The sequence below is a fragment of the Gavia stellata genome, chromosome 7, assembly GCF_030936135.1.
Source record: "Gavia stellata isolate bGavSte3 chromosome 7, bGavSte3.hap2, whole genome shotgun sequence".
Taxonomy (NCBI): domain Eukaryota; kingdom Metazoa; phylum Chordata; class Aves; order Gaviiformes; family Gaviidae; genus Gavia; species Gavia stellata.
In genome coordinates, this window is record NC_082600.1 from 8042753 (window position 1) to 8058835 (window position 16083).

At 46.0% G+C, this 16083-nt stretch overlaps 1 protein-coding gene across 1 annotated transcript in view; it reads left to right on the forward strand.

Annotated features, from left to right (window-relative positions):
* The first annotated feature begins 5507 nt into the window (after positions 1-5507).
* Positions 5508-16083, forward strand: part of PRKCH (protein kinase C eta) — a 119324-nt gene continuing 108748 nt past the window's right edge. Inside the window, exon 1 of the mRNA XM_059819334.1 lies at positions 5508-5867. Coding sequence (XP_059675317.1) covers positions 5508-5867 — 360 coding nt within the window. The remainder of the gene's footprint in view (positions 5868-16083) is intronic.

Genomic DNA, 16083 nt, shown 5'->3' on the forward strand with positions numbered 1-16083 from the left:
TTGGATTGATCCCGTAATTATTATCATTAGAGAGGAATTTGATCTTTTTTCTCCCCCCCCCCCGACCACAAATGATTCCACACATGGGATATTCAGTTTTTAGCAGCTGTCATTATTTAGAGGTTTAACAAGCACTCTTATAGAAAGAACTATAAAAGGGAAGTTGTATAAATAGACTAAAATTAATAGAGGAACCAAATAGAGTTAGTTCCTGCTTCACTAGCCTCTACAGCTCTTTTAATTTTTCTATTTTTAAAGTGTATTTAACTGCAGTTCCATTTACAAGAAATGTCAGTAGCATTTTTGCAATGGTAGTTGTGAAAGCCAAAGTTTTCCATCGCTTTACAGACTCACCTCTGAATGTAACTAGTGTTTGGTAGAAATTTAAAGTGGAGCAATTTAAGCATTTGCCCTTAACTTGCCAAATGGGGACGATACTAAATTATTACAGAATTATAGGTTACTGGTGAAGGGAATAATGCACACTTTGGAAGGAAAAAGAAGTGGAGGTTTTTACATGGTGAGTGAATGGGCTCTAATTTGTGTATAGCTGTAGTGTGAGACGAGGCCAGGCTTAAATCATAAACTTACAACAGGGCTTAGCCAAGCTCTTTGGCTTTGTTTGTGGAGCCGAATTGCAAGTTTTCCAGATAGACTCCCAAAAACATAAGAGAGAACTTGCATAAACTTATCCTTAAGGTTACTGTGACCTAAAGGAAGAATGCAAGAGTAAACTCGGAGAGTTGTTCCCGTCTTTGGCTATTCACCCACCTGCAGGGAATGGTGCCTAAGCCAGTCTAAAGAGGTGTCACTCCTGAGGTTTCTTACTTAGATATGGAAATTACAATCCAGAGGAACATAACAGGCACACTGAGTCCCTCCTAGGTTTATCAAACCCCCGCCATGTGGTTCCCAAGAGTGGCCAGTAACTGAGGCTTCAGAGTAAGAAATAAGATGCTTTAACAGAAAAGAACAAGAAATAAGGGAAATGCATAGTGGTCCTTCCTCTCTTGAATCCTCTTGGCTGGCAATTTGTGTTTTAAGAAGTTCCTGGGCCAGGGTTTATCTCGAAGTCAGTAGCCACTAGTAAGTCCATCTTCCATAAATATCTAGCCCTTTATGAGGCTATTTATATTTCAGGCCTCCATTTTTGGCAATGAATTCTATGTTATAACTATGCATTCTGGAAAAGGTGTTTGTTTCTGTATGTTTTAAACCTGCTACCTCAAAACTTCAGTGAGTGCCCTTTAGGTCTTGTCTGGGAAAGAATGAAGAATCCTTTCCCATTCATCCAGCTCATATGGTTTATGATTGTACGGATCTCGCTCACATTTTCCTCTTCAGTCAATCTTTCCCAGACCCAGAAATCTTAAGCTAGGCAGTCTCTCTCCCGTCACAACTATGTTTCATGCCTTTGATCACCTTTGTTATCTTTTTCTGTGCCTTTTCTAGTTCTACTCTGCATTTTTTGAGATGGAGGGAGAAGCAGTGTTGCACACAATATAAATGGTATGGGTGTATTATATATACAGTTGAGTGACAGTTTTGGCTTTGTTCTCAGTTCTGTTTCTAATAATTACTAATAGTCTATTTGTGGTTTTGATAGTTGGTGAGCACTAAGTTGGTGAGCACTAAGCCTTTTTTTCCAGGGGGTTCTCCACCACTACACTAAAATCTTCTCCTAGAGTGGTAAGATTAGTAAGATTAGTAAGATTGCCTACTACCTGTTTGTTTATCCTGTAATTTACCTGTAATTCAGATTGTATTGCCTCATGTGCTTTATTTTGTATCTGTTGCCATTGCATGCCATCCGCCATGCTGCTGCTCAGGCGCAACATCAGGAGATCTGTTCATTCTTCTCAGTTGGTTTCTTGAACAACTATGTGTCATCGGCCAACTGCTCAGGAAACCATGCAGCTTGGCAGGAAGCGCTAGGAAGAGCTCAGCCTCCCTGAACACTTGAGGGCACAAAATGAATCAACTTGCCACGTCTGAAGGCTGGTCTCCAAGCTCCTGCTGGGGAAGAGAAGAGAAGCCATGCTCCTGCAGACCTGCCTGGCACCGAGCTGTGCAAGGAGGTTCAGTGCAGCCATCACCAGATGGTGCTGCTGCATTCGGCCTTGCAAGGTCATTGTGTGCAGGGATGTTTTGATTCTTGGAAGAAAATATTGAACTGGGGATGTTTTTCCGCTGCTCGGATGTCTGGAGTGTGGGCAGGGTATGTTCTGACTTCATGTCACAACTCAGTTCTCTTTGAGAACAGGACATTTGGGCTTTGGCGGGCAGTTCAGAATAGGGGTGGGTTCAGATGCTATTTGAGATGATCTGGTCCAGACTGGTACAAGTAGATAAACAAAATTAATTAGATTCACATCATATGAGTCCACAGGATTGATTTTTTCATCCAATGGAAAACTGGCTAGCAATGGGTACTGCTGCTCATCAGAAATATTTATTACTATAGTTCACCTGTTTTTTCTACAAGTTTTACAGTACTTGCTGGTTTTTTTAAAGGCCCAAGTAGAGGAATCATGATATCACATGAGACTCCAATGAACCACTGTGTAGGAAAAGTTCTTTAACTCCCCTTTCCTATTGCTATTACCTATGAAACTCCAGTGCAGCAAAGTACTTCACCTTGTGTGATTAAGCAGAGGAAATGGCAGCATCTGAACCTTTAACTAGCAGATTTTGGTCTTCTCCCTATTTGTGCCAGTAAACATGTGAGCCAGTCATTGCTTCTAACAAGTTGCCTGGGAAGGCTTTAATCTCTGCTTCCTCAGAAAACTGAGGAAAAGGTAAAGAGAAAAATTTTGACAGTATTATAGCAGTTTGTGATTGTAATTCATGTTTATCTATTAACTATAGTCTCCAACCTCCAAGAGCTCTTGTGAATCTAAGTTGATATTCTGACTTCTAAAAAGGGTTTATCTGCACTGTTGGGGAAGCCTACAGAGGTTTTAATTTCCATAAGGCAAATGGATCCAGCACAAGAAACTTAGAGGCAAACCGGACATGCTACACTAAGCCAAAATTTGTTCTTCATTGCTATTGTGCTGAGCTCTTTGAAGGCCTCTAAGCAAAGTAAAACCTACGTTTGATGATTTGGAGTTTAGAGAGTGCGTGCTCCAGCCTTCATAAGGCCTTCAGTCTCATCCTGTGGACATTCATGCTGGGTGCTTTAAAGTTCAGGCTGTCTTTTAAGTCTTGTCTGCAGCCATTACAGAGAGTCCTGGTAAAGTCTTCTAAGAACTGTGGGTTGCCCATGATGGTCAGTATGGATTCTGTCCTGGCTCATACGGACTCCAAGGGACAGCTCATGACTAGGAAGGATAGAGGTGATTAAAGTGCAAAATGACAAATAATGATGTGCTTGAGAAGATAAATGAGGGGCTTTTTTATTTTATGGTGTCATGAAAGAAGAACAGTGGTGAATGAAGAAATTGAAGTGATAGCAGATATACAGCTGATAAAAAGAAATGTTTATTTCTGACCAGCTCACTGCTGTGGGATGCAGGAATCCAAGAAGGTATGAAGATTAAAAACAGGGTATCTGTACGGAAAAGAAAACTACCCAGAATGATCATAGCTAATGCTAAAACGCATTTCAGAAGGAACATCAACTCAACAAAAAAAATCCTAAATCTTTAAGTCTTTTATGGGAACAGACTACTCTGTGTTTGCTCGGCCATACCTTCTGTTAGAAGACCTGGAGCTGGGCAATCCTGGAGACAAGATCCCAGACCCTGTGGTGGCTGGATTTTGTGCAGTTTGGCAATTTCTGAGATTAAGCCTACTTTCCTCCCCAGGATGAACTGTCCTAACCCAATTACAAAAATTCTTAAACACTTCTTTTCTCCAGCTAATAGTGACAGATCAAGGAACTTTAAAGTCTTGTAAGGAGACCTGTCAAAAGTCTGATTGAAGGGTCTACGAGTTTTTCTGGCAGAACTGTTGCTTCCATGTCAGGAATGATCACATTACTGAACCTGTTCCACCTGCTCTCTCCTGAGGAGGCAAAAGAATTCCTGCTCTGTCTGAGGCTGGAAGGAGCCTTGGCTTGGTGCTCCTGCAAAAGAGCATCTAGGAGGAAAAGGTGTGGGGTGGAGGGCAAGGAGGAAAGGGGGTGGGAAACCAGAGGCAGTCTGCTAGGAAATGGGTAGAATGTGAAAGATGAAGAGCTGAGGGGAGAGGAATAGGCTGGAAAAGTAAAAGAAAAGAAAAAAATGAAAGAAACACACATACAAAAGAGAGGCTGCATGCTCTCAGCCAGCCTTGGCACCATCCAGCTGTGTCAGGGACATTCAAATGACCACATCTTCTTCCACTGTGGGGATTGCAACCTAATTCAGACAACGTCAGCCAAACAACACACCAGGAAAGCAGGATCTCGCTATTCCCTTACCCAGTCCACACCATTTTGCTGTGAACTTTGGAAAGTAATTAAAAGTATTTACATTCTGACTTTATTAAGTGCTATGAAAAACCAAAAGAAATCCACCCCAAAACAAACCCTGCTCGCCCAGTGCCAAGAATGGTAATCACATGCAATTAATCCCAAACGGCAGAGTTGTAACAATAAACCTTTCAAGAGCAAAAGCAACATATCTTTATATTCTCTCTACACGTTCTCGTAGGTAAACGCGCTGCTCCAGCGTTACGATGCTGTAAAACGCCTGCTGTAAAAGACAAGGTACGAAGTAGCTGAGACAATGCTGCGCTGTTTAACTCCTCTCCCCGTGCAGCTGCACCATCGATACACCGCAGGTGCCATCGGGTGCACCCTCAGCCCTTTCCCCAGCAGGTGCGAAACGGGGCGGGACGGGGCTGCGGCAGCGGGGGGGTGTTTGGGAGACCCGGGAGGGCCGCCCCGGTGGAGGGGCGCGCCCCTGTCTTTGCGGGGAAAGGCGGTCTGTCTCCCCGCGCAGCGCCGGGCAGGCTGCCCGCCCTGCAACCTGGCACTGCCGTTGTTTTCCCCGCCGCGCTTCTCACGGCTCGGCCGGCGGCTCCCCCTCGCCCCCCCCCCCTCGGCGGGGCTCCTGCCTGCTGCCGGCCACACCTGTGCTAACGGCGGGGGGCGGCGCCCGGCACCGCCGGGCCGGGCCGGGCCGAGCCGAGCCGCTCGAGCGCCCGGCCCGCCCGCTCCCCACCCCGGCCCGCCCTCGCGCCGCGGGTTCGCGGCTCCTCCCCGCCCGGCGCCGTCCCACGCCCCAGGTGTCCCCCGCCGCGCAGTGCCGAGCCGCGCCGCGCCGCTCCCCCTCGGCAGCAAAGGCCCGGGCCGGGCGCTGCGGCAGCGCGGGGCTGGGCGGCGGAGCGGCTGCCCGCTGCCGCGGGAGGTGGGCGGTGCGCGGGGGCGGCGGTTCCGGGGCCCCGGCATGGCCCGGGGGCGGGCACGCCGCCGCCGCCCGGCCCCCTGAAGAGGCGCGGCAGGGCTGGCTGCTGGCCCGGCTCCGCGGGAGAGAGCTCTGGCTCTCCTCCGGGCTCCCGGGCGCCCCGGGGGGGCGGCCATGTCCGGAGCTATGAAGTTCAACGGGTACCTGAAGGTGCGGATCGGGGAGGCGGTGGGCCTGCAGCCCACCCGCTGGTCCCTCCGGCACTCGCTCTTCCGCAAGGGCTACCAGCTCTTGGACCCTTATGTCACCATCAGCGTGGACCAGGTCCGTGTTGGGCAGACCAGCACCAAGCAGAAGACCAACAAACCTACCTATAACGAGGAGTTCTCCGCCACGGTTACCGACGGCCATCAGATTGAGCTGTCTGTCTTCCACGACACCCCCATCGGTTACGATGACTTTGTCGCCAACTGCACCTTGCACTTCCAAGACCTCTTGCGCTCCGCGGGCCCTAGCAACAGCTTCGAAGGCTGGGTGAGTAGCCGTTTCAAGGAGAAGCTGGAGCTGTGCTCCGTTCTGAATGAATGAAGGCACTTGAAGGGTACTTGCAGGGCTAGGGCTTGTCCTTGCACGCCTGTGCTGCAGATGCACGCAGCCTGGCGTGTGTGTCTGCATTTACACAGGTGTACCTTCATGCATCTATTCGTGCCTCTGTGCTTTAGACTTGCTTAGAATGCTATTTAGACTGCTATTTCAGCTGGTGCATATTGGGACCCTAAGAACAAAACATCTCAGCTGTCATAGCTTGAGGGTCAAGCTGAGGGCTGTGAAGTCTCTCCTCTTTATAGACTAGCAGAGGAGACACTTGTAATACATAACCAGCAAAGTACACCTGCAGACTCACAAGATCATGTACCTTCCTTCTTTTGCTTAGCACACAGAGAAGTACTTGGAAACTTGGATACCTGGGATTGGATGTCTTTCTACTCAGATCTACACATGCTTGCACAATTGTTTGATGTGTGCATGCGAATTTCATTGACTTCTTAACAGAATGGCAGGACTAGTCTTGTGTCTTTTATGTACACTGCTGCGCTGGTTGAACACAATTTCAATAACCTAATTCTAGGTTATTTCCAAGAAGATTTCACTTGCATCCTGCCCAGAGAACCTCATTTATGTCTTAGTCCTAATGGTAATAGCACAGGCTCTAAAGTTGTGCCTTTGCTTCCAGTACTGTAAAGGAGGAGGAAGTGACTGTATTGATCCAGACAGTAGTTTGCTTCTAAATGTTAAGTTAAAAAAGAAAAAAAACCCATTTTTTCTGGGTAGAGAAGGTGCAGAAGAGCTGAGAATTTCCGAGGTTAAGATAGGTATTAACTTTTTGAGGCCAGGAAGTTCAGCACATGTGGTCAGGTAACCACCACAATAAGATCAGATGTGGAGGAAAGAGAGCTGACATTGTAGAGAACAGATAGGCATCTCGATTGTATCGCTGGGGAGAATGCTGGTTCTTTCTGTTCTCAGCTGGTGTCTGAGGTGTGATGCTACACCTCTGGGGTGATTACAGGGAAATACCAGTCTCAGGATTAATAGGTGTATATTGGTACTATTTTTTTTTCTTCTTATGGTGTACCTAGGTACCCTGTGGATAGGCTTGAGGTTCATGCACTAAAGGTGGGCTTTCTCAGGCAGTCACTGATGTGATTTTGTGTGGGGCAGAGGGATCCAAGCTAGCCTTAAACAAGTTAGCTCAGGTATTGCTCCTGACAGCACAGCCAGAGCAGAGTTCACAGGGGTTTGCTCGGTGGATGCATACCCAGCTTCCCAGGATAGTTGTGCCGCTGGAGAGAAACTGCTCCTGGGACTTGTGCTAAAACAGTTCTAAATACAGAACGGACCCTTATGGGCCAGGGCAAAGGAGTGAGCTCAGGACAGAGAGCTGTGGTTTTGAGGGTTTTCTCTGTGTTTGATTTGCTGGGGGTGTTTCCTCTTTGCTGTTGAGAGAGGCCCTATCCTCTCAGGAGGCTGGAATCCTGGTTGCACTGGGTCTGGCTACACACAGGATTGGACTGCTCTGTTGCAAAGGTGGTGGCCTTACTTACATTACTAAAATATCTATAACAATATTGCCTCCGGTGTGGATGCATGCATGTCCAGGGGCCCGCTGTTTCTTTCATTTCATCCATCCTGCAATGCTGATTTTTAGGACAGATGCAGTCTGTGGCCTGAAATGCTTGTTTGGCCTTTGGTGAGGGAAAAGATTCTTATCCCTGCTGGATTGGCACGTGTTTTATGAGCTCCTGTACCTGTGAGTTCATAGGTGCAATGGGGTGGGAAATCAGTGAGCCTTTTAACTAGACTGATGTAAACTGATGTTATATCTGGGCATGTAGACAGAGGCTAAGAGCTGCTGCTCTCCTTTTCAGTTAATGTCTAAAAATTACAGTTGGGATGGATTTAGTGGGGAGTGAGCAAGCATTCATCTTCCGTTCCCTTTCTCCTCTCCCCTTCCTTTTGACTTGCTTCGTTAGCATCTTGCATAGCGTGCAGCCAGGGTCACATGATGACAGAGAAGAGCATCTTGCCCTGATAATTTAATATGTCTTGATAAATCCAGCAAGGCCGTCACGGGGTTGTGTGTAATCAGAAGGATAGGAAATGCTGGTTTGTACTAACCCAAGGTCCATGAACTGCTGGCATGATACAAGACACCACAAGGGATTTGTAGATGAATTCGCAACACCGCCCCTCTGAAATCCTTCATACTGCCCTTTTACCATCCCCAAAGCATAAGCTCATATGGGTAAGAAAGGAGTGAGGGGAAAATTGGTGAGTCCTCAAAGTTTAACCTGGCTTACAGTTACTTGGCTGTGCATGATTTTTCATTTTGATTTGAAATAGGGTTTTTATGTTTACTTTTCAGAGGCAAGAACAACACTATATTGGTAAACTCCAAATGCTCCTTGGGTTGATAACAGCCAAACAGGGCACAGCAGCTGGCTGCCTCTGCTCCCTGAGCTCTCCTCCGGGTAGCTGAGCTGCCGGGGATTACCTGGGACAGTCCCTCGGCTCATGTGCTGGCCTGGAAGTTTCAGCGTGAGCTCTCAGGCTCATGCTGCTCTGTGTATAAACATGGATTTTTCTCCTGCTGGGAAAAAAAAAAGTGATTCGTTGTAACATTGGTCACCACCTCTCGTGAGAACTGTAGGAAGTGTCAGCAGCGAGAGGCAAGTAGGAGCAGTTGGTGTGTAAGCATCGGTGCTTCCCAGGTGACTTGCAGGTACATCACTGCAATTATGACCCCAAACACTTATGCAGATGAGTAAATGTATGGACATGAACTGTCTCATCAGTAATGCTTATACACCTGAGTCATCCCACTGGGTACTGGGACAGAGTTCTCTGTTTATGGTTTGCATTAAAATCCATGTTCCAGAGACTCTTCAAAACTGACCCTTTTTCTTCTGTCAATTTTGATTGTTTTCTGAAGTCTTTCTAGTAAACACATTAGCGTGGTCTGGATATTTTTTAATTTGCGTATTAGTTGTTAAACACAATTGACTAATTTTACACAGATCAAATCTGTAAGAGCTTATTAACTTCAAGATCCTTCTCTCTATTTCCCATTTCCTATATTTACTTGTCAAGTTGCAGAGCAGTAGTTTTTATTAATATTGTCAATTAAATGCCATCTTGCTTTCAGCATGCTTTAATGTAGTTTAAACCAGGAGTGATCGCTCCGGTGCCATGTTCTTTCTGGTCGGCATTTTCCTGTGTGGGTGTGAAATTTTGCAAACCTGAATGGTAGCATTTCACACAGGTGCGCATGACCCTGCCAGGTGCAACGCAGTAGAGAATTAAGCTGGCTGCTAGCCGAAAGCTGTTATGTTATGATTTACATCAGAGTTGAAACTTGTCTTTTAAAGCGTTTAATTTTGCACTACCATGTGCTAAGATCTTTTTCGCGGCATATGTAACTTTAAAAGGTAGTATCTCCTCTTTAATTGTGTCTGAGTGCACTATAGGAAGCAGTTGTATGTCAGTGAAACAACATAAATAATTTGGAGTACTGAGTTGTAACTGAAAGGGATGTTTACAATACATAGGATTATTTCTATGAGTTTTATGTAGTAGCTGAAGTAATTTTTAAGCTTGGGGAAACACTGTTTACAGATACTGAATTGCATTGTTACTATGGAATTAAATAATTATGATTGTAAAAATTGTTAGTCCCTGGGTAGAGATGTCGTAATTTCTAGGACTTTAACAAGGAGTTAAAATTAAACCTTGATCTTGAAGTAGCAAATTGTCAGAGTATACAGAAGGAAATTAGATAACAGATGGACTATAAGATTAATGAGCCAATTGCAACTTCCTGATGAGTTTGTTACCATTTGCTCATGTGTGCAGGAAGAGATTATGACAAATAATTCTCACGCATTCCTTAACTTGAGCTCTTTCTATTTATTGAATGTTAAATTGAAGAGTTAAAGGAGAATGAAACTTCTTCCCCAGAGCATCGTGACCTTGGCAGAGAGTCAGGGTGCTGCTGGTCAAATATGATATGGTTGCTTCTTGTTTTGACTCCCGCTTCGCTGCAGAGTGTTCTCCAGGTGGGAAAAACTTGTATCAGGAAGCCAAAAATACTTTATAGCTCTTGACAGAGGATTTTGCGATGCAGTATTTTCTCTGCATCAGCCTGTGCCCGCCTGTAGAGAGGGACTGCAGTTTGTAGAGTGGCAGTAAATGGTGTTTCCTTCCATAGGTCAGTAGCAGGCTGAGATAAAGAGCAATAGCAATCTGTCCATATGATTTCTGTTTCCATGCACATAAGAACCATGGACGTAGTGCAGATCTCTAATGTGTGTGAAAGCCATGCTGCATGTTAATTGCAAACTAGGCTTGAGTAAACTAAGCTCCTTCCTTATTTCTTGATGAGTTTTAAGTTGTTTCTGTAATGATTATTACTGATATGCAGTTATTATGTTGAATGGGAATAGTGGAGAGAAACGCCCACTGCAGAAGGTAAGATGGTTTTTGAAAGCTACCAGAATTTCGGCTTCTGTTTCTTTCCTTTAGCATTCAGCTGTCCTTTGGCCCTACGAACAAACCCTTCAAAATGCCAGCAGACTCTTGTGCACCAATGCTGAGAGTGCCCTGCAGCCTAAAACAAAGGCTGTAATAAATAAAGGAAAAATTTTTGCTGTTTGTCGGGTATTAAATAATCCTGGGGCGTGTGATGCTAATAACAGTTTTACTGATCAAGGCAGATGAGAACGACTAGAGCTGACTGTGTCCCGAAGAGCTGCATGCTTACTGCCCTGTTTCAGCATCAGAATTTGAGCTAGTTAGGAGTCCTATTTCTCACTCATCCACGAGCTCGTCCCCAATAAATGGCCTGTCTGGCAACTGTGAGCATCCTCGGAGGACATAGGCATTTTGCTTGAGAGTGTGTTAGGCTGGAAAGGTTTGGTCAAAGCATGATAAGGGCCAGTTCCCAGTGGTCGGAGCCCCTGGGATGCCAGTAGCGGTGTGTGGGACTGGAGCTCGTGCCCTGGCTTCGAACCGGGTACAGCAGGGTATGAGTTTGGCTTCGTGCAGCTGGGTGCCTGGTCCTGCTGCGTTACTGGCTTTCTACTGTGTTCCTTAGACTGTTTTTCCACAGCTATGTCTTGACAACTGTTGCTTTGATGCTGTGGGAGTTGGGAAGGGCTCTGAGAATGCTGGAGAGGTGTGTGGGAGAGGAGCACGCTTGCCCACCCAGTGTAGTTTGGCTGGGATAGGCTGTGCAGGTATCACCACGTTGCTTTCCCTGGCTGTGAGCAGCTGCTGAGCCAAAAGCTTGACCCAAACCACACTGAAAGGTATCCCGGCCTGTTGGCTCCACGGCATGGGGGGCACGTAGGTTTCCAGCCGGACCCCACTCCGCTCCCTACACTGTTGGCTTGTCAGCCCACGCACCGACGCCTCGGCTCTCTGGCTTGGTGGCAGCTTCTCGGCATGGGGTGGAGTGGGCAGCTGGGAGAGGCCCCAGCTTGCATAGTCACACGGGGTTTTCTGGAGTTGTTTGTTGAAGCCCTCGCTAATGTGGTTGCTGGGGTGCGAGGTTGACTTTGATGCCGGGGTTAGCTTTCTATTTCTGCTGTTGCCAGTTGCTCAGCTGGCGGTGTTGCCACTGAGTTACCTGCAAGCCCCGTTTACAGGGAGAGCGGGCAGGCCAGGGGCTGATGCCCGTGTCGTGTCTCCCTCAGCAGCGTTAGTCATGGCAGATGCAGCTCCTGAGGGTGTTTGCAGACCCGCGTCCCCAGCCCTGGAGTTGCTCTTTTCAGTGAGGCTGTGTGCAGGGGGGGCCAGCGGGGCGATCGCAGCACAAGTGAGCCCAGCACCCCGGAAAGCGCTGTCCCCAGCCCTGCTCTCTGCACCCTGCGGGCCTTGCCTCGCTCTGTTCACATTTTATATTTAGCTTTTACCACAGGTCTTTCTGTGAAATTGCATTTCATCCAGGCTGTCCGAGGCTTTCTGTCTGGAGTATTTTCTGAGTAATGATTTGGTTTCTGGCCATTTTGAGCTTATAGGCAATAAACCCCGCAGAAAAGATTGTCAAGGGGGCCATTTAAGCTATTGAAATACCATTAGAAAGTCTACTGATTTACAATGTAATTCAATATGAAAGCATATCCCTTACTGAAGTGAGTAAGACTCCCACCCTTTCTTTGCAAACTATTAAAGCTCCTTTGATGTTTTAGGCTGGATTGTAGCTATTGTGCTTTGCTAATACAATCAAGAAATCGGGGATCTTTTTTTGTAACCATGGAGAAAAAGCCAAGCAGAAGAGTTATTAAGTGAAATGAGTTGCTGGCAGCTTTTGTAAAGGATTCTGGATTGGGCATTGTGCCTCCTTGCCTCTCAAATCTCAGCCTATTTAGGCACCCAGTTAATATATGTCAAACCATGCTGCAGACTTAATTTCTTCTGAAGACAGTGAGCAATCTTTGTTCTGTTTGCTTATTCCACCCCTGCGTTATTTGTGGGACCGTGCAGTGAACCAGGCTGGAGTCCTGGATATCTGACCTGGCGTCGTGTCCTGGTGGAGCTTACCAGGCGGATGTTCCTCTCCCCAGCCATGCCCTCAGTTGGGCTGGTACAAAAAGCCCTAACTGGTCGTGAGGGAAAGATTTGCTTTATAATTATGTCAAAGATATCAAATGTTTGTCTAAACCAAAGTGCATCCTGAAGCACCCGATTAATGTTGCTAAGCCACTTAGGGTAAACCAGCAGAAACGACTTAAATTTCTGCAATGCCAATGACTTTTTTTTTTAATTCTTTGATATTATGACATGTTGTCATCGCTCGGGGAAGTCAATCACTTAGGAAACCATCCTGCTTTATTTTGAAAGCCAGCGCCGTGAACAGATGTAAGCCAGGTTTTGTTGCATTAGCACGATGCTGTGTGAGAGCAAGCATTCCTCCGCGATTCTGGCGCTACTGATATTCAGTGCTAAAATCTCAGCGGCTGTGCTAGGCCCAAGGTGATGGAAAAAATTGCTTTTTCACTGCCCCCTGCAAGGCCTTGTGTGCCCTTGTGCCCTTGTTACGCTGGACCGGAGGCATCTAATCGATGACCAGATCTATCCCACAGGCCTGCCAGAGCAGTTTTACTGGCTGATGGCCCGCTCCCTGCTTTGCTCTTTCCTGGGGCTCCTGAAATGTGGGGCTGGGGGCAGGTTGCAGGCAGAAGAGTTGCTCTGGCAGCCGCCAGCTTGTTTTCAGCCACTGCCTTCCTTGTGGGACCCACTGCATCTCCAGAAAGCCTTGTGCTCTCTAGCTCACCGGTGATCTGTGCCCTGATGGAGGGATGCAGCCCTCAAGACGGAGAGGTGCATCCACTGCAGGCAGGGGATGCCTGTGTCTTGTCTGCGTGACAGATGGATGTCACATCCAGGCTTGTCTCCTTGAGTGCCACCTTGCAAACCAGTGAAGCCCAGCCTGTGAAGGATGGCAGCCCTGGGGTGCACAGACACAGGGCGTTTGGGACTTCAAGTCTGGGATAAGATTTTCGCTTGTCCGCCGGCCCTCCTTGCTGCTGGATGGGAATTTCAGTGTTCCATTATAGGGTGTAGACCTGCCCTTCGGGTCGGCGCAGCTTGCACTGGAGTAAGAGCGTGCTGCTATGACTGTAGTTACCCATGAGCTTTGCCAATACAAAAAAATGTTGGCAGGGGAGGAGGGAGGGGAGTGTGAACCTGTAGATGACATTACATAAAGACTTTTTCTTGGTGTTCACCTGCCAAGTTTCGTAAGTATTGAGTTTCATGAGTGAGTTGATTGTATTTGTATCAGTGATACGGTGGCAGCTCTCCAGACTCCTTCCAGGAGAGGTCTGCTTGCTGTGTAACAGACAGGAGATGAAGTACTGGTGCAGAAACAAAGGTTGGGCAGCTTTGGTATCTGACTGCAGCTTATCAGATGAGAGATAGATTATTTATTCTATTTTTCTAACCAACGTGACAATGCTGTGTAGGCCTTAGTGGAATTTTTTTGACTTTTTTTTATTTTTTTTATTGCAATACAGATATTTCTGTCAAAAGGAGGAGAGGAGGAAAATATGTCCATGCAAGACATATTTCTAAATGTGTGATTTGGTGTATGAGTATTGCATATCTGCTGTGTGTTTAAAAAAAAAAAAATTGATAAAATCTTTTGCAGTGTGAAATCACTTGACAGATCAGCAAAGCCCTGTAACCTCTCAGATGGAGGCGAGTGACAGAGAGGATGTGAGACACAGGCTGTGTATCTATGCTGTCCCAGGACATTACACCTAATAGTAAGAATTATACTGACAGATAGTCTGACAATGTTCATCTAGGGGCTGAGGAGAGGTTTGAGATGGTAGTTCCATATCTGAACACTGAGGTGTTTTTCCTGCCTTTGTCTCCTGTGTTTTGTATCAGCCATCCTCAGAGGCAGGATTTTGACTTGTCAGCTGGTCTGATTTGGTCTGAGAGCGCAGCTCATACCTTCCTACAGCACTTCTGGTTTCTAGCCCTCTCTCTGGCCTGCCCTGTGGTTTCTGTTTTGCCTTTGCTTGTTTCTTGTATTTTTCTTAGGTCTTTGTCATTTGTCTCCATTTTAGCTAGTACTGTATTTTGTGTTTTTCCTTGAGTAAATTTAATTTTACTCTGTCATGTAAGCAAGACGTTAGTTGCAAATTGAAGTCTTCATATACATCTCGACTTGCTTTAGTATCTTAAACCTCCTACGGCAGCAATAGGGTCTTAGTTTGGGAATGCTTTTATTGGTGTTGGATAGGAAATATTTGCCATCATTCACAGTTTTATAGACCTGCAGTAGGTTCAAGCAGGGACCAGTCATAACTATGCTGAGTGCCGTAGGCATGAGTCAGAGAGACATGCGCTGTCGGAAAGATCATTTAGGGTTGTGTCAGTTTGCTGGAGCTGGCTGGCTCTATGGTCTGGATAGAAAAGAGGGTGACAGTTTTACTATGACAGTAAAAATCAGCATGGGATGTCTGTACTCCTAAGCGCTTTTATCTGACAAAATAGTTGCAAATAAATGCTGTCTCTGATAGCATTGGAGTTGGCTTGTCTACGTGTGAGTTAGTTTCTAGAATGATTCTTTCCACCTAGACTGGTCAGTGTGCTCATCCTGTACTAAATGTATTCAATTCTGGGCTAAGTTCCTTCAGAATAATGAAGGTCATCTAGATCAGGAACAACTAATGAAAGACTATCTTATCCTGTGTGAATTAATACTTTGTCCTGCACTTATTTTCATGGGTAAATGAGGCCATATAGCTGCTTGTTTTTTTCCCCAGGATTGAAGAACAGAGGAAAAAATGTTGTTCTAAGTGGTGAAATCTGAGGATTGATTTACTGAGTGTTTTCTTCTATCTCATGTCCTTTAGTTCTTTTAGAATCTAAATGCTTTAAATCTGAAGAAGAGCGGGAGAAACTTTTCATGCAGTGGGGCCCAATTCTTATCCTTCCCTCACATGTAAACTCCAGCACGTTCCATGAGAAGCTGCGCTCTATACTTCATTTCTTCTGGCATCTATTTTCATTAACATTGACATGGAAGTTTTCTTCTTCCTTTCTTACTTGTTGTAAAACGTCACTCTGTAAAAAGTTTGCCTGTGTCTGTGAGATTTCAGCAGAACAGGAGCCCGGTGCTTGCCTCTGCTTTTGCTTGCCAGGTTTACATCAGTGGATTCCCAGTGGCATCAATGGAGTTACACTGCCAGCTTTGCACCGGTCTAATTGGGAGAAGAACTGGACATGCTACCTTCCCCTTCTTGGGGTTTATAGAGATGGCTGGGTTGTGCATTATTTTCTGAGCACAGTGAGTGCTCATGGAGCTCTGAGAAAGAGAAAGGAATTGGCTTCCGTGCGATGAGTTTATTATCTAGGTCATTCACAGGCTGAGGCATCTAACATTAATATATTCAATGAAAATTTATTCTGTAAGGCAGTTTGCTCCTGAGCCTTGAAGAAAATACAACCATATAAGGAAAACGTTGCTGTGTTGTCCAAATACATAGTGGGATTTCTTGTCAAAGCTACTCAGTGGGAACACACTATTTAGTACAAAAGCTGCCGTGGCATCAAATGTGTAGGGTGGTCCTCCATTTCCTAATAGGGCTTTGTTGGAGTATTGCTGTTGATAATTGGTTTGCAAGATGGAGCCCCACACGTATCACTTCATTATCTGTTTACTTAATAACAGTAA